The following is a 23,629-nucleotide window of genomic DNA, read 5'->3' as shown; positions in this document are numbered from 1 at the left end:
TATCTCAGTAGAGAGAAATGTAGTCAGTAAAATGGACATATATGTGCACTGGGTTAAGATGTCAGGAGGGTGGGTCATGATCACAACCTATTTGCTCAAATATTGCTCTGAAGGGTAGGCTCTAATTCTGGTCAGTTGGTTTCCTCGGACTTCTCTCCAGTCCCTAAGCTTCAGTGGGATATGGCGTGGTCATGGGAAAGAGCTTACAAGGTTTCCTTTGGGGAGAAGTGGCCCATCCTCTCCTTTACAGCTTCTGCTCCTAATGACACCACATTCCTCTCGGATCTAGTGAACACCTCTCAGCTAATCCACAGAAAGAAGAAAGATAAATTCCCTCCAAGATGCAAATGACAGTATTTTATTTTCATAAATCATGAATGACCTTTATAGACAGCTAGCCTTGTTCTGATTATTGCCAAGAAAAAAAAAGGAGTTCAGCTTTTCCAAAGTCAAAGCCGTGAAAGCCATAGTTGGTGGAGACTTCATTAACATTTAACCGGCGCAGAGTTTTCAACCATAATAAAAAGTGAGCATGTTCAATGATTTAGTCACATTTGCAGCCGATTTATTTAGGAATACACCAGGCCAGGGCTAGGGGTTTTGTGGTGCTCTGCTGAGATTGTTTTCATTGTTTAAGTGGATATTACACTTAGAAAATAATTTTAGGAAAAATTATCGTAGTCGAATTCTGCATAGAATGTTGGGGAATTCATTACCCGTTTTGCTAAAAACAAATTTATTGGGTGCCTACCACATACCAGCTCTAGGGAATATCAAGATGACTAAGGTAGAGTTACAATTAGAATTGCTTTTGAGCAGAATTCCTGGACTTCCAGATACTTGTTCCCTTCAAACTCTGCAGCTCACACACACACAGACACGTATACACAGACACACACACACACACACACACACACATGTGCAGGTGCACACACACACACACTAGCATGGTTTCACCTGATTTCTAAAGCATATGGCGCCATGCATCAGTAATAGTGCACACAGCCTGCCGTTTTTAGTTGGGAGAGAAATACGCAAACTCATGGTAACCCACTTAGATTTTGTTGAGAGAAGCCATATTCATAAAGACCATTTTAAGGGATATTACAGTTTTATCCCAGGATGTCCTGAGCTCCCACTAAATCAAGTTTATCTCATTGAAGTCTGACAACCTGCTCTCCTGACATGATACTGAATAGAGCCTCACGGTCCTCCTCCACCATCCTGTCTTCTCTCCTTAAAATGGTTTGTCCTCTAGGACTGAAGTGTGGCAGGTTCCACGGGTGCTCTGCTTAGGGTCTCAGAAGGCCAAAATCAAGCCAGCGGCTGGTCTGGGCTCTTATCTCAAGACTGGGGGAGGAGTTCCCGTCGTGGTGCGGTGGTTAATGAATCCGACTAGGAACCATGAGGTTGCAGGTTCGATCCCTGGCCTTGCTCAGTGGGTTAAGGATGTGGCATTGCCGTGAGCTGTGGTGTAGGTCACAGACATGGCTCGGATCCCGCGTTACTGTGGCTCTGGTGTGGGCTGGTGGCTACAGCTCCGATTGGACCCCTAGCCAGGGAACCTCCATATGCCGCGGGAGTGGTTCAAGAAAAGGCAAAAAGACAAAAAAAAAAAAAAGACTGGGGGAGAGTCCGTTTCCAGGCTCATCAGGTTGTTGGAAAATTCACTTCTGTGTAGGGCAGAGGTCCTCCTTTCCTTGCTGGCCTTTGGCAGGAGGTCATTCTTGGTCTCCAGAGGCAGTCTGCTCTCCTGTGGACGGCTTCTCCTGCTTTGTCAGCCTTTTCTGACTTGTCCCACTGTACCTCTGCCTTAGTTACTGTATGTGGAAAATCAAGACCATAGTATCCACCTTATAGGGCCGGCATGAGGATTAAACTCATCCCCAGTAAAGATAAGCCCCTGTTACCAGCTTTAGTATTAATATTATCATCTCATAGACACTGCGAAATATGTCATCCGTCATATTTTCCTCTTGGCACTGGCTGCCCCCTAGCTCAAAGTGAAATTCGTGGCCAACATCCTATAAATGTCCCCAGGGACATTATGGAGGTTCCCAGGCTAGGAATCAAATTGGAGCTGTAGCTGCCAGCCTACACCACAGCCACAGCAACACCAGATCTGAACTGTGTCTGCCACCTACACCACAGCTCTCAGCAACACTGGATCCACTGAGCGAGGCCAGGGATCGAACCTGCATCCTCATGGATAGTCGTTGGGTTCATTAACCCCTGAGCCACGATAGGAACTCCCCCCCTTTTTTTTTTATTACTTGGTGATAGTGGTGGAGTCCCAGCCATATTCCTGATAGAATCTTAATTTTTTTTTTTTTTGCTCAACTTTGCTTGCTTTTTAACTTTCACTTGTCTTCAGTCTTACTAATTTAATTTTCATATTACTGTGTTGCACGGCCTGTCCTGGAACAGGCTATATAGTCATCATTCTTGGTCAGAACTCTTCATCCTTGTCATTGGTTACTTGAGTATTTGACACCCATTGACACCTCCCTTTTCAAAATAACTCCTTCCTCCAGCACAAGTTGGTGTTGTATTCAAACCTGCTAAGGGAAGGCCTTTCTCAAGGTGTAGTGGAGGTGTGTGGGCAAGCACACATGCATGTATATGTGTGTTTGTGTGTGTGAGAGAGAGAAGGTGAGGGGTGCCGACCACCACCCTCCCCAGCTTGTATTACCTTTCCTCCCTCTTGTATGTGACTTTGACTTTGTCCTGAGTCCCCTCTACAAAAGAAAAATAATTTATCTTGATTTGATGGGTAAATATGGTTCACCCATGAACTGTTGGGTGTCTGTCCAAGTAAGACAATTCTGGAGAAACCTTGGTTTGTTGCTGACAGTATGCCTCTACCGGATGGCAAACCACCCATGTTATTGTGAACACAGATGAGACATATATTTTTGGAAATGCTTCATTTCACTCCATTTCAGGGACTTTGCTTCCTTAGCACATTCTTCGCTGGCCCCAAGGCCCTCACTTGAAACACCCAGCTGGCCTCTGCTCTTTGCTCCTAAGGCGCCATGGAGGAGCCCACGCTCTTCGCCTCCTCCCCCAGTGCACTGTATAAATCCCACTTCTCTATTCGAGCTCTTTGCAAGAAAGTGAACCCCTGAACGTCCTTGTTGTAGGAGGTATAGATAGTAAGAAGGGTTTAAGAACTAGTAATGGCTGATACTGGTGGACATACCCCCCTCTGTGAGACTAACCACACTTGCTACCAAATTGATGCCTCAGAAATAAACACCGTGTGAGGTCTATATGTCTTCTCATTTTGTTGGTAAAGACACTGGGTTCAGGGAGGCTAGATGATTTGTCTACCAACACAGAGCCCATAGGGCAGGAATGGGGACGTGCTAGACCTCTGTCCCCGGAACCCATTCATCTCAACGCTACACAAAAACGCCTTGAAATCTAAAGGTTTCATTGTCCTCTCTTTAGTTGGTTACATCAATCCCAAGGCTGTCTCCCTTACCCTCGCCTTATTTTAGCTCAGTAAATCACCTTTGCTGTTTTGAGGGTCTCACATCTGCTTCCAGGCCAGTGTTGGGTCTGAAAAGTAGTGTGCAGGGGAATGTATCTTGGGGAAATGGAAATTCACAGTCTACCTCATTTTCCAGTGCTTCAATAATGATAATCCTCTGTTGGTCCAGAGAGAACCATAGCATTCTTTTTAGGTTTCCTTTCAAGTGATAAAAACAGCTTTATGTAATGGGAAAATTATATCTTTGCATCAGCATTGTATTAATCTTTGGGGTTTGCTGTCAGCCATGTAAGCTCTCATCTTTATATTTGGATATATCTGCGGTGCCAAGAGTTGTTTCCTAAACCAGATCTCTAACCAGCCTTGAGCTGTTTTGTGGATGCCCCAAGCTATTTCTCACTGTTTAAGATTGCACTGCAGGACTGCCATCAAAGTACCATCTATGTTTCCATTGGGGGTCCCTTTTCTGTCAAAATCCATGGTTATTTCTTCCTTTTGAATATTATTAGTGCTACAGCTGTCTGGGCTTATTCCTACAGCTCTGAAGCTGTTTTCTATATCAAAATGAGAGTTTGCAACCAAGGGAAAACATTTCTTATGAATGTTTGCATAGTCTTCTAACATTTTTTTACCCCAAATTGGAAAGTTGTTGGTGTTAGGTGCTGGAAACAAATCCACTTTGTTTCAGAACTTGTTAAGGCTGAAGCTGAGTACGAGGAAAGTATAAATTAGCAGTTGTTGTCAAGGTGAGGTATGGAGTTAATGCTGTATCTTTGTAATGAGTTTTCTGTTCCCAGCAAAGTGTTTAATTGGCCAGTTCCGTTAAAAGTGCTACAGAAGATGGTGGCCAGAGCCTCTAATTTCACCGTCATGCCTGGAGCCTATGACTAAAACCAAGGCAGAAAGCTGGGGGACACCTCTTAAAATGGCCTGAGGACCCTTGTCTCCACCCTGTTGAACAATTATTTTAAAAATCAGTGATTTGGAGGCAGACAGAAAGCATGTGTCATCAAATTGGCAGGTAACCCAAATCTAGGTTGGATGACTAACATCTGGATGACAAAATCAGGATCCCAGAAGTTTTCAACGGGCTGGAGAGATGCACTGAAAACAGGGAGATGTGGTTTAGAGAGGATAAATGTACAGAAAATCACCTACCTTACTGCTAGAGGTGAGAAATGGTTCAGTGGCAGTGGTATAAGAAGGATGTGGGATTCCAGGCTCCAGCAGACTCAGGATGGACTACCAAACACTCTGCCTGGGCTGTTGACAGAGCATGCAGTCAAGGTCAAGGGAAGTAGCTGGTAGAAGTCAGGCTGAAGTACAGGGAGTCGTTGTTCTGGAAGAGTACTGATAAACCTGCTGGTATTCAGAACCCCTGCCAGGATGGCAAATGTCTGAGGGCCTTCTAGTACCTGGAGGAGCACAACCATAGAACTTGATGGCTGCTTTTGAATATTCAGCTTTCCTGCATAAGAGCTGGGATGTTTCACTGCTCCTTCTCAGGGTAGAGCTAAGATAAATGGTATGAATTTCAAGAGGCAGCATTTGGGCCTTTTTAAGGGGAATTGTTCACATGATAGGGATGGTTGTCTAGGTTCTGAGTGCCTCACCTCTTCAGAAGCTTATAGAAGGTTGTAGAAGTGACGTAAGCATTTGGATGGAAATTGGAGCAGGTGTCCCTTGCTTTCTCTTTTACCTCTGAGTTTGTGCCATTGCTTTATTATTGTTGTTTTATTTATCTTCTTGCTGCCAGGGCATACAGTACAGCCAGAGTGTCATTATATTCCTACGTGTGTTTTCTTGACCAGACCCTTAATTCTCGTCATTGGCAAGTGATTATAATTAATCTTTTAAATTATTCTAATTAATAGCATTCTATAAGGGGTAGTAGGATTTTCACGATAATTAAGATGATGGATATAATCCTTCTCTTTAGCAATGTGAAACACTGGGGGAAGGATTTGATACCGTAATAATTCAAAGTAACAGGAGACATTTAAGAAGGTGGGGGGTGGGACTTAAAATTGTCAATGTTCCCCAGGATGCTGAAACAGCAGACCTGCTTTGCATATACTGCATTTTCTTTTATTCTTTGTTTCTTTAAGTAGTTTCATTTTTAGCATCAAAATTAAGCAGATGTTTACCACATGTTCAGTTTTGAATTTATTCTTGTCTTTAAAAATTGTGTGGACTGTAGGCAAATTTATAATCTCGTTTAATTTTGAGGCCTCCAATCTCCAAAATATTCAAGCAAAATCTGTTTCTATGTTAGATTCGGAGTAATCGTTAGAAAAATATTTTGCAAGCTACATCCATGGTGTCAACTGTGTTTTGACCTCTACCATCTTGCCAGTGTTGTGGTGGGAATATTTCTTTTAGTTTTTGGGGACAAGTTGTAATTTTTTTCTATTGAAAATTGAATATCTGGGATGGCTCTATTGAAGTTTTGAACCCAAGATCAATTATGCCAAATTAATATGCATCTGGAAATATGAGTTATACATTTGCCAAGGTCTTACTTTCAGTTGGATTATGCAAATGTGGGCTTCTTTGGGGAGAAATAATATCATATGGTGGTATCGATAAGACTGGCTAGTATGCGGCTAGCACTTAGCAAGGATGCAGTGGGGTCGGGATCCACCATTCCTGAGCAAAAAGGCCAAATCAGATTTCGTTGAGCATTAAGTGTATGGTTCCCTGCAGTCATCATAGCCTCTTCCAGAGGTCTGGCTGTTATTAACGTTACTCTTCCTTCTTTTCCATTCTAGGTGGTTGCCTCTTTGATGAGCCTTATAGCGTGTGTGGATACAGTCAGGCTGAAGATGATGACTTCAATTGGGAGCAGGTGAATACCTTGACCAAACCAACTTCTGACCCATGGATGCCATCAGGTTTGCTTTTAGTTTTAAGTTCTCTTTTTAAAATCGAAGATGCACAAGAGTCCTAACCACAGTAAATGTTCACTGGGCATTGGTTGAATGAGTGAGGGTGTTGGTCTTTGAGTGTGGTGTTGAAGGCTGATTAGCTAGTGAGGATAGTGGAAAAGGATGGATGACAAAGAGTTGCCCTTTGTATCTCTCCCTTTAAAGTGTAATTAAAGTTTACTGTCTTTATCTTTGGATACACCCGAGCTAGATTAATGGGCATTATCCAAGTGAGCCTTTCCCAAACGGCTGATATGGAAAATAGATTGATGTCTCTTCTGGCACATGCGTCTAGTGGAGGGCACTCTGGCTGGCGAATCCTAATAACAGTCTCCACCACAGATAGGGGACCTTGGGAGGGGATCCTTCTGGCAATTGGGAATCTGGGAGGAAGCCAGTGACCTTGAAAGAATTCTGATTAAATGGTGCACATGCGTGGGTACTTTTGTCCACTGTGGAAGCGCTTAGTACCATTTCTGATGAGTGAGAAACATTTGATCATTGAACACCAGCAAGAATTCTTCTTCTCATTTGGAGGGAAGAGTGAGAAGATGGTAATCAGGAACTCTGGTCAAATTGGAGCTTGATCATTTTAAGTCACTATTTTTAGGCTACGGTGGGATCAGGCATCCCTTTAAAATTTTAGGTTTACAGATTCACTTTACAAATGGGGTAATGAGTGTGCCCCATTCAGGATTCACACTGTAAGACATGTCATTCTGATTCGGATTTCAGATAAAGTACAGTTTTTATATTTGTTTAATGGCTATTAAAGTTTTCATTAGTGCATCTATATGTCCCAGTATTTATATTTAGTAGGTAATCTTGGAAAGATAGCCTTGAAACATGAACTAGGGTTTTATGTTGTTCTGAAGCTTGAGCAGGTATGATGTCCACCACGTTCTTGCTGTCTCTTTCCCATGTTTGACTCCTTAAAACTTCACAGAAAGGAGCATTGGGCACCCGAACTCTGGGGCTTTACCGGATTCCAAGACCTGGCTCTTGCTGATTCCCCTCCCCCTCAGCTAACAGTCCTGTTCTTTCTTTTTCTCTTGTGCATATGTGCTTCTGAATATTACTTGTGTTTGAGATAGTGGTGTTTTAGCTGCTTTTACAAATTTTGGCCCTGCTTTATTGTTGGGGTGGGAGAAGGGGAAGAGGAGGGTCCAGCAGCCCCCCTGGCGTGGAGCTGTCCTTTCCCGAGCAGACTTCTCACCCCAAAGGCCTCTGGCCCTCACCTGCCCGCTCACTCTCTCTCCCTCCCCCCACCTCCCGCACCCCAAGGATCCTGCCTGTGTCAGGGAGGCTGGGAGGGCACTCAGGTTTCTCCACAAGGGTGCACTCAGGAGAGTGCCCATCATGGCTCAGCAGGTTACAAACCCGACTGGTATCCATGAGGATGTGGGTTCGATCCCTGGCCCTGCTCAGTGGGTTAAGGATCCCTCCTAACTGTGACCTGTGGTGTCGGTTGCAGATGGGGCTTGGCTCTGGTGTTTCTGTGGTTGTGATGTAGGCTAGCAGCTGCGGCTCCTATTCTATCCCTAGCCTGGGAACTTCCATATGCCCAGGTGCAGCCCTAAAAAAAGGCAAAAAAAAAAAAAGAGTTCACTTAGGTTTTCTTTGTTTATCATCTTCTAATTTGGTGAACACTTTGTTATTTTCCCCAGTTGATTTCATGTTTGTGGTCCTTTTGATTGAAGCTGGACTTGGAAAAATTGCCTTTTACAAAGGAGCCCCAATAATGCAGTAACTTCTTCAGCCTCTGCTGGTTCTATTTCTGTCCCAGGATGACCCACCTCCCTCCATAAAAGAGGGGGAGGAATCACTTCTTGTTACCGTCTTGTCCTTTTCTTCTGTCTGATGTCTCATGATACCACCTCAGAACAAGTTGTCCAGCTTTATTTATAGAAAGGGTGGTTTCTAGAAGAAGCTGTTCCAAAAACATTGATACATATCAAAAGACCACATGGGCCCTGGAAGCATCAGTTGAGTATTTGAAGCAACACAAGGGAAGTGGCTTGGCAAATACTTGGCTTTTGATGCCCTTCTGCCTTTGGAAGAATGAAGCAGGGGGCTCTTACATGTTCTGCTTGAATTCATTCTACCTCAGTTGAGTAATAGAATACTTGGTGATTAAGATGAGGCCTTTGTAACTTACGATCGCTGAATGTTCGTCTTCTAACACTTTTGTCAGTTCCATCTGGTTTCTGATGGTTACCCAAGGTGTATCCTCAACACCCATCCGAAGCAGGGTGCCAGTCAGGGCTGGGACCTGTGGGTGGTTTGGGTGTCAGCAGGTCTGGAGGGAGTCGGGGAAGGACCAGCAGTGAGTTCTTCTCTCCTCTGACGGTGCCTGTGGACGTGGGGCCAGATAAAGCTGCTGAAAATTAATAGTCGTCCCATCAGATTAAAAATTTTACCATGATATGGGACTGTGAGTCCTTGTATTTTTTCCTGTTATTTATTGAACAAATCTGAGTTATTCAAAAACGTCTTTGAGCCCTAGTGTGCTCCAGTCATTGTTACTGCAGGAGGTGAAGGATTGTGAGGTGATTCTTTCATCCTTGGAGCTTATCCACTTGGGAAAGAGAGTTACAAAAATACAATTAGCAAGCAACCTACAAGCCCACATAATGAAGTGTGGTATAGACTGGACGTGCTCTAAGAGCAGGTTGCTCACGGTAAGCCCAGTGAGTTAGAGACGACATGGGACATGGGCTTGTGCCAGGCTGACCTACCTGCCCAAAGTGAGAGGTCAAATCCTCGACAAATATCATTGTTCAAAGTCAGGCCGTGCCATCTTATAGACATGCATACACTATCCTAAGATATGGATTTGAACACCGAGCTTCCAGTATGTATATACAGCTGTGAGTTTTAAATATGCTTTAGTTTCAAGATTTTCTCCTTTTCCGTGAATACATATAGAATAATTTCTTCCCTCTAAAAACAAATTCCAAGGCTGGCCCTCTTACTTATGGTCAGATCCGACCATAGCCTTGTAAGAGTTAATTTTCTAAAACCTTTCTTGGAAATAGTGTTGGATTTGTTCTTGCGTGTGTATTTGCATTTGGTCTTGCACGTGCAAGCTGGTTCTGCTATGATGTCTTAGACCAACGTTTGGCTATATCCAGCCAGCAGCTGGTTTTTGTATGGCTTGTAAACTCAGGATGGTTTTCACATTTTTAAATGGTTTTGAAAAATCAAAATAATAATACTATTTTGTGACACATGAAATTCAAATTTTAGTGCCCATAAGCAAAGTTTGCTGGCACACAGCCCTGCTCATTTGTTAAATGTCTGTGGCTGGTTTCAAGCTGCAGTGACAGAGCTGAGGAGGCCGAGTAGTTGGTACAGAGGGTGTAGGGTTCACAAAGCCTGTATGCCTCCTGTTTGGACCTTTCCAGAATAATTTTGCTGACCTCTATCTCGGACCATTTTGGTACCAGCCTATAATTGTTGCTTTGGACTCCTGGCTTATATTGTAATGGTTTTCTGTATTCATACTACAACTATTGGCTTACAAACATTATTTCACATTTTCTTTCACTTTCGGATTATTTATTTTCCAAGCATTGGGCTATTAAAACCAAAAAACAAAAAACATGATGATCAGGGATTTTCTCTTTCTTTCCATTAAATTGGCTATCTATTGGAAAATACTGTGATTTTCTTTATTGTTCAGTACCGACATTCTTGTGAGACGATTCTAATAAGCAAATAATCCATCAGGATAAATTTAAAAAGTCTGAAGAGAGGCTAAAATTTTTACGCTGATGTTTAAATTTACTCTAAAATTTTTATGTTTTTGGCATCTTTTTTGAAAATGATGCATCAGTGTGCAGAGTTTTTTTCTCTGTATCTTCATGTGCAAGGTTAATTTTAGCCACATTTTAAAAAATTAAATATAGTCTGGAGCTTTATACAAGCTGGCTTGATAACTACTCAGAACTTGTGACATTGACCGTGGAAATACATAGTTAGGGCAAATAAATACCAAAGGCCATTTAATTTTTTTTTTTTTTTTTGTCTTTCAAGCCAACATCTATGTTATGGTAGACAATGTTTTTGCAGCTTTGAACCACACAGTTTTCCTGGTGGTGAAAGCATGTCATACGTGATTTCCCTTTTATCAATAAGTACGTGTTTCATTTCACATCCATCAATTTCCTTTAGCAAAGGGCAACTCTTTTAAGCTTTATCATAAGGATTATACTCTGAGCACAGGATCCCTTGATTAAGTAACCAAGTAACAACCTGGTACATTTTTTTTGTCTTTTTTTGTCTTTTTCTAGGGCTGCACCTGTGGCATATGGAGATTCCCAGGCTAGAGGTCCAATCAGAGCCGTAGCCGCTGGCCTACACCACAGCCACAGCAATGCTGGATCCTTAACTCGCTGAGTGAGGCCAGAGATTGAACCTGCCACCTCATGGTTCCTAGTCGGCTTCGTTAACCACAGAGCCACGATGGGAACTCCCCAACCTGGTAAATTTTGATAGTGCTTTTGCATTCTGTCACTTTACATACTGCAGTGCAGTGTATATGATTATCTGTGTATTCTAAGAGTCATTAATTCAGAAGTGTTGCATGATGCGAAAACATCTGTACAGGTTGACAGTGGTCAGTGTGTTTAAATGTTGTTTAAAGTGTGAAGTGTTTGCACCCTAGTGTTCTGGTTCTGTGAAATGGGTAGTTAATGTGTTGTTCCATGTCTTACATTAGAAAACATGATTCTGTTTTATATTAAAAAATAAATAAGAAATTCATCCCAAGTATTAAAAATGTAAAGCTAGCTAAGAGCCATTGCCATTTTATATTAATAAAATTGACATTTCTTTGTGGGTTTTTTTTTGGCTTTTTAGGGCCCCACTCGCAACATAAGAGGTTCCCAGGCTAGGGGTTGAATCAGAGTACAGCTGCACAGCCACAGCCACAACACGGGATCCGAGCCTCATCTGCGACCTACACCACAGCTCATGGCAATGATCCTTAACCCACTGAGCAAGGCCAGGGATCGTACCCACAACCTCATGGTTCCTAGTCAGATTCATTTCTGTTGCGCCACAATGGGAATTCCAAAACTGATATTTCTTTATACCCTCCCCATGGTCCCCTTAGGATATCATACCCCTAAAAAGGCCATGATGAAGTAGACTGGACCCTGGTGATGGGAGAACATGATACTCATAATGCTTTTCTAGGTTGTATAGTGTGCATCCTGGGCAACCTCACTTGGCCTCCACATCTCTGTTTTAGGTAATGCAAACTGGGAAGGGTGGGGGTTGCTGATCTTCACAGAGATGCTATGACTAAGGATTGAGTCATTGGGTGCCCACGTGAAAGGCAGAGAGAGGGTCATGCAGGATGTAGGAAAATGTGCACTCTTCATGTGATGACCCAGAAAATAGAAAAAAATGGCTTCATATATTTATTTTGGGGAAGGTGATGGATTGGCAGGCAAAGGAATCACAGTTTCCTCTTGGGGTACATCCATCAGGTATGTTTTCCACCTGCCTGGGAAGACATCCCTACTTATTCACACCTCAGAGCTTATACAGGGCTTACTGAGTATTGGAGAGCAGAAGACTCTGGGCTTGAAAAGACATTTTTCCTCCTTAAATTTCAGTGTGTATCTAGTGAGTAATATTTTGGCACAGAATGTTCACACAGTTGTTTAATTATCCCATTCATTCTTTGAATCTGTCAACATTCAGCAAATATTTGTTGCACACCTGCTATGTGCTCGGCATCATTTGAGATGCTAGGGGTTCACCACCGTGTGAACCAGGTAACGACCCCCTCCCTCCTGGTGATGCACCTCCATTCTCAGTCTGGTGAGACCCTTCTTGAATGGCCAAGAGAAGAGATCCTATTAGACCACGTGTCCCCTTATTAATTAATGACTTTCCGGGGAGTTCCCTGGGGGTCTAGTGGTCTCACTGCTGTAGCTGGGGTTCAATGCCTGGTCTAGGAACTGAGATCCCACGTCAAGCTGCTGTATGCTGTGGCTGAGTAATAATAATGATAGTAAAAATAATAATAATGACTAATAATAATGATAATAATAATAATGACTTTTGAAAAGTAATATGGAATTCAGTCATTGGTCTAGCATGCCATAACATCAAATTTCGCTTTCTTGTATGTGCCATTTCTTAAAAACACACAAAAAGCAAAACAAGAACAACAACAAAAAAATCACCACGACCCCAGGCACATGGTGACTCAGTGCCCTCTGATCCTTCTCCCTTAAAAGCCAAAGTCATTTTGCACAAGTCTGTGACTCCTGGCTGTTGACAACAGTTGCTTCTTTGCTGTGTGTCCATCCTCACCATGACTCTGGGAGATTGGACAGCATTATCTGTTTTACACCTGAGGGCATGGGTGTTTGAAGAAGGTCTACCTTCCCAGGGCTCACAGGTGAGGGGAAAGCCCTCTAAGAGCCAGGGAGGAACTTCCCAGTGGAGCATGCGCATCTGGGGACGGGGATGGACAGCCTTCACCCAGCTGGCAGCTCTTTGACGCTTCTGGAAAAACACGAAGGCTCTCTCTCACTCTCACTGTGGACCAGCTGCCCACCCACCCAGGTCAGATTCTGGCTCTGTGCTTCATAGCCAGGGACCTTGGTGGGCTCGTCAGCACTTAGATGCTCCGTCTCACGGATGTAGGATTAGTCAGGGATGTGTGTTCGTGGAGTGATGGCCGGAGGCCTGGCTGTCGAGGCTGGAGCTACAATAGTGGAGGCTGCTCTTGCTGACCTTAAGACGCCGGGAGGCGGGCAGGCAGCTTGTAAGCAGACAGACCCACTGATGGGGAGCAAGGCGGAGGGCTGTGCAGAGAAACTAAACCAGGATCCGGACTCAGTGAGGGATGGGAGTGGGAGACAGGAATGGCCCCTCATTGCGGGGGCGAGGGGGGGTGCTCTGTGAGCAGAGATGGGATCCTGTCCAGGGACACCTGGAGGCTGAGTGACCCTCCCAGAAGGGAGAGCAGGGAAACACAGGGGCTAGGTGATCTGGGGGTGGGGTGGGGTGTCAGTCCTGCAGGATCCCGAAGGCAAGGCTGTGGAAGGTGCTTAGAACCTGTCTCCTGGGGTTGTTGACGAGGGGAGACAAAATAACCCACTTCAGGATCTCAGCGACCTACCTGGCCCAGCACCACGTCCAAGAAATATCCTCCTTTTATTAGTCGTAAGTCCGTTTAGGAGCAACTGGTATGAATTCCTCTCTTAGCTTAATTTGGACTCTCTGTGGAGCTGGCAGTTCCTAGAGATTTTTAATTTTCTCTTCGAAGTGATCCCAAATAAGAAACACAAGGTATAGATCTTCATATAATCTTCGAATAGATTATAAAAGCAAGTTGAAAGAAGTCCATTAAAATACGAGCTGTTTTTGTCAGGATGGTAGGATTTAGGGGCATTTTTCCGGTCACGTCTGCTTTACATATTTTCTTTTTGATTAAGTATAACTTTATAATGAAAAGAGCATTTAAAAATGTGGGCGGTGGGTCATTGAATTTGGTGTTATCTTAGTTGTCTGAATATTGCCAGCGGCAGAACTCAGGGAAGGAAAAGTGTCCTTGTCTGTGAGTATCCCATTTGGGCATCCCAGAGTGAGGTGCCTGGCTGACATCAAGGTATGGGGTGGTCCTTGATGGGCATGCGCCCTGCATCTCACTCACGTCACCCAGGTGAGGCTCGGAATGGGTTTCCTGTGGCTTTAAAACAGTGAGTGATGAGAGGCAGTGAAAAACTGAACTGGACTTGCCAGCAGTTTCTAAGTTACAACATTTAGAAAAAAATATTATATTTTTGCTTGCTTGTTTCTATTTTTAAAATTTTTAATTGACATATAGTTGATTTACAATATTGTGTTAGTTTCAGGTGGACAGCACAGTGATTCATATACATAGAGTATATATATATATGCATTGTATTATATATAATATAGGTTATAACTATATTATATATAATTATGTATTTTATATATTATAAATATTATAATAATAAATATATATAATTCTTCAGATTTTCTTCCCTTATAGGTTATTACAAACTATTGAGTATAGTTCCCTGTGCTGTACATTATTAGGTCCTTGTTGGTTATCTGCTTTATATCTAGTAATGCGTTTATGTTCATCGCAATCTAGAAAAATAACTTCAGGTGATAACCACAAAACCCCATTTGAGATCAGTGGTCTGTGGGGAGGTATTAGTTACACAGCCGGGGCCCCTAGGCAGCCTCGTTTTAACTCGAATGTCAACAGTGGGCTCCCCTTGGAGGTGAAAACACCTCCCATACCCTTTACCCTTTTTAAGAGTATGGTTCTGTGGCATTAAGTACGTTCACATTGCTGTGCAACCATCTCCTCCATCGTCTCCAGAATCTTTTTATCTTCCCAAACCAGTACTCTGCACCCATGGAACACGAATTCTCCACTCCTCCTCCCCCAGCCCCAGGCCGCCACCACCCTACTTCCTGTCTCTGAATTTGAGGATCCGCTCTGGGTACCTCATGTAGGTGGTGTCATGCTGTATCGGTGCCTTGCGTCTGGTTGATTTCACTTGGCATAATGTTTTCAAAGACCCAGTTTTTTTTTTTTTAATAATGATTTTTATTTTTTCCATTATGGCTGGTTTGCAGTGTTCTGTGCATTTTCTCCTGTACAGCAAGATGACCCAGTCACACATATATGTATACATTTTTTTTCTCACATTATCATGCTCCATCATTAGTGACCAGTGCTGTACAGCAGGATCTCATTGCTTGTCCATTCCAAAGGCAAGAGTTTGCATCCATGAACCCCAAATTCCCAGCCCCTCCCAATCCCTCCCCCTTCCCCTCCCCCTTAGCAACCACAAGTCTGTTCTCCATTAAAGACCCAGTTTTTTGTTTTTTGGTTTTGTTTTTGTCTTTTTGTCTTTTTGCCATTTCTAGGGCCGCTCCCGAGGCATATGGAGGTTCCCAGGCTAAGGGTCGAATCGGAGCTTTAGCCACTGGCCTACACCACAGCCACAGCAATGCAGGATCCGAGCTGCGTCTGTGACCTACACCACAGCTCATGGCAACGCCGGATCCTTAACCTACTGAGCAAGGCCAAGGAATTGAACCCGAAACCTCATGGTTCCTAGTCGGATTCGTTAACCACTGAGCCACGACAGGAACTCCAAAGACCCAATTTTGATATGCACAAATGCGCAGGGTCAGGGGAGTCATTCCCTTTTTGCAAAGCATCTTGCTTTTTAATAGTTAAGTGTTTCAAGGGGGCCAGTGTATTCTGCATGACCATGTATTTCAGTAGTTTATGACATTGAATGTAGATATTCTCCTCTAGATTGGTCCTACATTCCTGTCTTGGCTGATTGGAAACTGTGGCAAAAAGGAAGAACAGTAGCTAGCTATTTTTTAAATATTTGCTAAAAAGTATACCAGCGAGCCCGTATTTATAACTATGTGTTTTTAAAATAGGTTTGTTTCTTGCTTAATTTCCTGTGAAATAGTACAAGATATCCTCAGCGTTCTGAGAAGCCAAGTAATGGAATAAACAGGCAGGCCAGTCATGACAGATGCTGTAAATCTTCGAGCAGAGCTGGGGGGTGAGATGTGTGAGGGTCAGAGTCCAGGGCCACGGGGCCACAGGGCCATTGTGATCGCCAGGCTGAGAAATTCCAAGCCAGGGGCTGGCCCGCTCCCATGTGTTGCGTGTTCTGCGTGCAGGCGGCCTGGAGCTGCTCCCGGCCACATTGTTGCAGTGAGGAAAGTCAGGAGGCGAGGGGACAGTGGATTTTGATGTGACACTTGGGGAGAGTTTTGCAGTCTTTTGAGCTACAATGGGCTACAGAGGGACCGTGGGCGAGGGTGGGCTGATGACCAGAGGGCCTGAGGCCAGGGGAAGACTTGTCATTTGGGTCCAGCAGGCCACAGCCTCTCTCTCTTTTTTTAATTAATTTTTAATTTTAATTTTTTGCTTTTTAAGGCCACACCCACAGCATGTGGAGGTTCCCAGACTAAGGGTCAAATTGGAGCTATAGCTGCTGGCCTACACCACAGCCACAACAATGTGGGATCATAGCCATGTCTTGTCTGTAACCTACCCCACAGCTCACAGCAATACCAGATCCTTAACCCACTGAGCAAGGCCAGGGATTGAACCCACATCCTCATGGATACTAGGCAGGTTCATAACCTGCTGAGCCATGGCAGGAGCTCCCCACGGCTCTCTTGACGGAGGGCAGGGCCTTTGGGTCAGGGACAAGTTTTAGGTGGGCCACTGATGTGTTAGCAGCTGGGCCCCCAGAAGGCTAACGGTGGCATGAAGCCATCTTCACACAGATGCAGGTGTAGGGAAGGCCTTGGCCATTCGTGTGGTCCCAGGGCTCAGTAACACCCCTCCCCCAGGCTCCAGTCTGCGTTAGGCCAGACCATCACAGGGGCAGGCTCCCCATTCAGTGCCTTGGAGCCTTTCTGTACTCCAAGAAATGCAAGATATGAGCACATTTAAAGAAGAACTAGTTAAGCCTGGATTAGTCTTTGTGCCATGGGACCCAGAGGAGATGGAAGACTTCCCTCCGTGGCCCCGGCTGTCTGATGCTCTGTGTGCGCTCTGGGCACTGGGCTGTAGTGATGATGGGCGTCCAGGCTTCCAGGAGACTAGAGGTGGGGGGGCCAGTGCCTGGGGGTGGGGGCAGACTGCTCCCCAGGCAGAGGTTGGGAGTGAGGGCAAGTGAAAGACCTCCAGGAGGAGGTGGCACCTGAGAGAGTTGGAGAGCCTGAGGTGTGAGGTCAGAGCAGGTGGGCCAGGCTGGTGGGAGGAATGCCCTGTCCTGAGGCCAGGGTCTGAGGTAGGGGCAAGGCTGGAGGAGAGACTCCCAGAGGCCGTCCTGAGCTGGGGAGGGATACACAGCAAGGAGGTGGATTTCTGACCAAAGGAGCAAGAGAGAAATTAATTGAGTCTGTTTGCATAGAGGAAAATTAAGAATTTCCTTTTCTTTCTTTCTTTCTTTCTTTCTTTCTTTCTTTCTTTTTTTTTTGCTTTTTTTTTTTTTTGCTTTTTAGGGCCGGCACATGGAAGCTCCCAGGCTAGGGGTTGAATCAGAGTTACAGCCACCGGCCTACATCACAGCCACAGCAGTGTGGGACCTGAGCCACATCTGCGAGCTTCACCACAGCTCATGGTAACACCAGATCCTTAACCCACTGAGCGAGGCCAGGGACCAAACCCACATCCTCGTGGATACTAGTCGGGTTCGTTACCACTGCACCACGATGGGAATAAAGAATTTCTCATCGGGTATCAGGAAAAGATGTAAGGACATTTGGTTAGTAACTAAGTATCACAAAGCGTAGGAATATTCCCTCATTCTGGAATTCCTGTTATAAGTGTGTGTGTGAGTGAGAGAGAGAGAGAGAGAGAGAGTACAAATGTGGTGAGATATTAACAATTGTTAAGTCTGAGTGAAGTATGTATATGCATTTATTATGCTATTTTTTCAACTCTAAAATTTTAAAACTAAGCAAAATGTGTCTATCAATGTGGAAAAGACACATGGAACTTCGCTTACGGCCCATTCAGTTCTTATCCACCAGTGCCTCAGGCAAAAAGCTATCCTGCCAAACCACATCGAAAATATTTATATTTTATTTATTTTATTTTGTTTGTTTGTTTGTTTGTTTTTGCTATTTCTTTGGGCCGCTCCCACGGCATATGGAGGTTCCCAGGCTAAGGGTCCAATCGGAGCTGTAGCCACTGGCCTACGCCAGAGCCACAGCAACGCGGGATCCGAGCCGCATCTGCAACCTACACCACAGCTCACGGCCATGCCGGGTCGTTAACCCCCTGAGCAAGGGCAGGGACCGAACCCGCAACCTCATGGTTCCTAGTCGGATTCGTTAACCACTGCGCCACGATGGAACTCCTATTGATTTTATTTTGGACACGCCTGAGTCATATGGAAGTTCCTGGGCCAGGAACTGAATCCAAGCCACAGCTGTGACCTCTGCTACAGCTGTGACAATGCCGGATCCTTAACCCACTGTGCCACAGCGGGAACTCTGAGAATGTTTATATTTACAAACCCTTTTTGACCCACGTGTTCCCTCCTGAGCATCTCAGGATGATCCCTTGGTCTTTATTGGAAAGGTTTAGCAGGGCTGCTGGGCCGCTGTAAAGCAACACACTTCAGCATTATTTATAATTTTAGGACTTTCTAAAATAGGACAGGTGCGTCATGCTGTGGTCTTATGCCTCAGTGGGTGAATCAAGCATAAAGACGCTGATCCTCTTGGTAGATGTTTTGGTGGCTAGCTGGAATTTAATAAGAAGATGCATAAGGAATGATTACTTTTTAGTTTTGGCTGCATGCTTGCATTCATTTGTATCCTATCCACAACACTGGGCTGAACACAGAAAAATTCATAAAGAATTTCTTGGCAAACTCCATGAAATGGTTGTGCAGGTCATTATTTTAAATACGTGGCCTTTAATGCATAACTGATTGATATTTTATTCTAGGAGACTGTGATAAATTATATCCTCAAGTGGTATTTAAAAGCTTAAGTGGTTGAGAGGGAAATAAATATAGCTGTTTAATTAATTGGTGGCTGGACATTCCTAACACTTTTCAGAGGTGGGTGACAAATCCAACCAACTGGATATGCAGCCGGTTTTACCCTGGTGTGTAGGGTAGCACTTAAACACATTGGTGCCCCCACAGAGGACACCCCCAAATTGGTTTTTTCAATGACCTGTCCTTAGTTGAATGCTTCAGGTTTTCTAATACAGAGCTGCTTCTTAATTTTATTTTTCCTGGCTCCTTCTAGGGAACATCTTTTCTTCTGTGACCCAAAGAAAAAGAACAAAATATTGAATTCCTTGGCATAAGACTTGGGAGGCCTAGGCTAGGTCGAATCCAGGCAATTTGAAAGCAAATAGGAACCAATGAGGATTCTGGGAGTCATCTTGGGACCTGATGAATCCTCTCACTCCTTTCCTGCTGCTTCCTCTTCCCATGTCTGTTGACCGTGACACTCGTCCTGTTAAACACACACCTTGTGGAAATGGTGTCACCTCCCCAATTGTACTCTGTAGCACCGTGTGCCTTAGTTCCTCCTGATACCCTGGCTAACTGCGGAGTGACAGGCTGCAATTTGCCAGCAGGTCAATGACTGAGCTGATGACAAGTGACCTTTCTAACACTGTAATCAATGCTTGTTATTTGGAAAACAAAATGATACAGTTTGTATTTTTCAGCGTGTGGGTCACTGGGTCAGCCCACCATTGACACATGAATTTGTTCCTTGGGCTGGAAGAGTCTGTTCAGACAGGAATGCTAATTTATTTGAATTGATCTGAGTCTTGCTCTTATAAAAAGGTGTCGGACATTTGTTAATGGCGCAAATTATTATAAATAATTGGTTTTCCACGTCGGTCAAACAGAGGTCTTCAGAACACCTGTTTTGCACAATAGCACCATATAGGAGCTTTGACAAGCCTTTATCATCTATTTTGTTTAGATTTGATGGATCACAATTGTTTGAAATGTAAAAAAACCAGTTTAAATATGTGAACCTGTATATGTCATGTTTAAATAGCATCTGACAACACATGTCCTGAAATGTTTCTGAGACTCGGTGAAAGCACCTTCAGAAGGGAGAATAACTTTGGGAAGAGAACAGCCACCCACAGGGAAATCCCTGGGGCAATTGGGGGTGGAGGTGAGTCACTGCCTCCAGCTCTCCTGTTCTAGAAACATGGGAGCATGTGCACTTTTGTCCCCTTTGATGTACCTGTGACCACACCTGCTGTGGCTGGTGAAATGTGAGTGCATTTGGGGTGTGTTCCTTCCAGGCAGGAGCTTCTGGAGCCAGAATGAGATTCCCATGTTCTCGTCCCTTTTTCCTGCCTTGGTGATTGGGATGCTCTTAGCCTGGGTGCCTGAGTGACAAAGTGGAGAAATGGCTCCCCCCTGCTCTCAACACACACACACACACAGACACACACACACACAGAGACACACACACACACACACACACACACACACACACACACAGCTGACTGCTGGGGACATCTACCTGAGTGAGAGAAAAACTTCCTGGGTGAAGCCCCTCAGCTCAAACTTTTTGGTCTTAGGACCCTTTTACATCTCTAATTTTTTTTTAATATCCAAAGAGCTTTTGATCATGTGAGTATAGTCTCTATTTATACTTTCTGGACTGGAAATTAAAACTGAATGCTTTTGAAAACAGAGCACCTAAGCATGCGTTCCATTCGCCATCAGAGCAGTGATTCGCACATGTTAGTAATTGAGAGCGAAATGGGAATAATAAAGTCTAATAACGTTGTAGGATTATCAGGAAAAGAGCTTTGACCTGGTGGACTCCCTGGAAGGACCTTGGAGATTTCAGGGGTCCCTAGAAGATACTTTGAGAAACACTGACCTAGACCATCTTAAGGGATATGCTTCCTTTAATGCCTGATAGTTAATGGCTTGGAAGAATCTGGAAGGAAAAGAAAGAAGGGGGAAAGATTTTGTATATACGGTTGACCCGTGGACAAGAAAGGTTTGAACTGCACAGTTCCACTTATATGTAGTCTTTTTCAATAATAAATACTACGGTACTACAGGATCCACAGCTGGTTGAATCGTGGGTGCTAAACCGAATCATGTATACAGATGGCCAACTCTAAGTTTATACCCAGATTTTTGACTGCATGGTGGATCAGCGCCTCAACCCCTGTGTTGTTCAAGGTCACCTGTATTGAAAGAAAAAAGATATCCCTTTTTTTATTACTTAAATGAATTTATCACATCTGTAGTTGTATGACGATCATAACAATCCATTTTCATAGGATTTCCACCCTTTAACCCACAAATAGATGGCAAGATATACCATGCTCGTGGATTGGAAGAGTTAATATTATCAAAATGACTATACTACCTAAGGCAATATACAGATTCAATGCAATCCCTATCAAATTACCAAGGGCATTTTTCACAGAACTCGAAAAAAGAAGGTCTTGAGTGTTATAATTCACTTCTTCTTTCTGAATAAAGACAATGTAAATTGCTCCTATTATTAAAAAGTATTCTTTCTTTATACTAATTAAATACCCATTTTTAATGAAATAATGCACATACAGTTACATTTCCATGAAGCCATATAACTGAATATTACTAATTCTATGCAGTTGAGCTTATGAAACCTCATGCTCTAGAAAAATGTGAGAGTGGGATTGACATTCCTATATGTGAAATTGTTTGGGTGTAGGCTTTCTGGATAACTGAGGGTTGGATATAGTGAATTATTTAAAGTAATTCATTATGGATATAAATTCATTCAGTGGTGCTGCTTCTGAGATTTTTAATTGTGAAACTGTCATACATATTGTTGTGATAAAATAATTTCAGCTTCTTTATTATGGAGTGTATGCGGACACAGTGAAGTGATGATGGCTGAGCATTGTTCAAGGAGACTTGGGAATTGTGGTTGATAGAAATCGCATATGAAGTGATGACAAGTCCTGTAGGTGATATCTATAGCCACACACCTCTTATCAATAGCCCCGTTATGTAAGATAACATGTTTATTTCCAAAGACATGAGTTCAAACAGAATTTGCTGATATTTAAAAGGCAAGATGGAGGAGTTTCCATCATGGCTCTGTGGTTAATGGACCCGACTCATATCCATGAGGACTCGAGTTCCATCCCTGGCCTCACTCAGTGGGTTAAGGATCCAGCATTGCCATGAGCTGTGGTATAGGTCGCAGACGCAGCTCGGATCCCGCATTGCTGTGGTGGTGGTGGCATAAGCTGGCAGCTGCAGCTCCGATTAGACCCCTAGACTGGGAACTCCATATGCCACAGGTGTGGCCCTAAAAAGACAAAAAGACAAAGAAAATAAGTAAAAAAATAAAAGGCAAGATGGAGAAACATTTTCTGAGTGTCACATGACTATAGCTATGGAATGAGTTACCTGGGAATCTAGTGGTCTTTATGGATTTTTACAGCTATGATAAATAGTTAATACTTAAGCTTGAGGAAGAAGATAGACATGGATGGCCTTTCTAGCTCCCAGGGCTAGAAAACTTTCTCCTTTTTCTGTAAATACTTAGGAAGCACCTGCCATGGGCAGACACTGTTTCTTCATCCTAAGTGATAAAGAACATCATGGACAACGTAAGGACAAGGAAGTGATGCTTTATTTGACAGAAATGCCAAGTATTAGATAGAATAATGTATTGAACGGAAGAAAAAATTAAATTCTTGAAGTGGCAGAGACTCACTAAGCCTGGATTTCATCTACTAATTGCCTACCCATTAGCGTGGCGTTTGAAGCCTGGGACATACTTCAGAAAGTTCCTTTGCTTGGAGTCCCCTGCAGGCTGACTTTAAGGAGGCTTCCCAAGAAGATTTGATAGATGTGACCAAGAGCCAGAAGTGGCCATCTGCCCACCGGCCATGACTGGAATCCATCGCTGCCCCGAGAGGCTGAAGGTCTACCTTTCTCCCTTCACCAGTAGAAGTGGGTTCTGCCTCCACTGATGGAGAGCTTGTCTTTATAAAAAAAAGGCCTGTACTTTGTTCCTATGTTGTCTTCCCTGACACTGATAAAAGAAATGGAGGGTTACCTGTTTAAATTCAACCTTTAGGTAACAAAAATATAGAGTTGTGACTGGTAAGGCCAGTCACCCTTTCTTACCCCTGAAATGAGGTGGTATTTTCTTTTCTTATTGAATGCAGTTTTTTTGGCCCCGCCCACAGCATGTGGAAGTTCCCAGGCCAGGGACTTAACCCACATTATAGCAGTGACCCGAGCTGTTAACAAAGACAAGGCCAGATCCTCAACCCACTGAGCTGCCAGGGAGCTCCTTTAATGTATCTTTAATAAGAATTGTAATCAGCTTAAATCCAAGTCACTTTCTAATTTGGGCAGTTCCCCAAGTCCCCCAGCAGATGGAGGCCTGCCGTTCTTTGCTCGCTCACTGGCCAGGCTGCTTCTTGCCCCCTTGGCATTCCTGTATTTCTCTGGCTGAGAAGCCCTGTCAGCTCCTGCAGGTGACCTAGTGGCCATGACCTCTGCTCCCCTCTCCTCACCTTAGGCCCAGTTAAGAGCTCTTATTTATCCTTGCATTTCCCAAAGTCATTATCATTAACGACCTTCACTAGTACAGGAGAATGATATTTTCTTTAATGACACATGCATGG

At 43.8% G+C, this 23,629-nt stretch overlaps 1 protein-coding gene across 6 annotated transcripts in view; it reads left to right on the top strand.

The window, feature by feature from the left end:
- The window catches only part of PTPRM (protein tyrosine phosphatase receptor type M), a 749,971-nt gene that overhangs the window by 181,050 nt on the left and 545,292 nt on the right, over positions 1 to 23,629 (top strand). For all 6 annotated transcript variants that reach the window (XM_047793745.1, XM_047793747.1, XM_047793743.1 and 3 more), the window contains exon 2: positions 6,268 to 6,390. In XM_047793745.1, the coding sequence (XP_047649701.1) occupies positions 6,268 to 6,390 (123 nt within the window). The remainder of the gene's footprint in view (positions 1 to 6,267; positions 6,391 to 23,629) is intronic.

The sequence above is a fragment of the Phacochoerus africanus genome, chromosome 8 (genome assembly GCF_016906955.1).
Source record: "Phacochoerus africanus isolate WHEZ1 chromosome 8, ROS_Pafr_v1, whole genome shotgun sequence".
NCBI classification, from domain to species: Eukaryota; Metazoa; Chordata; class Mammalia; order Artiodactyla; family Suidae; genus Phacochoerus; species Phacochoerus africanus.
Note: the sequence above shows the minus strand (reverse complement) of the source record. Positions and strands in the feature narration are given on the sequence as shown.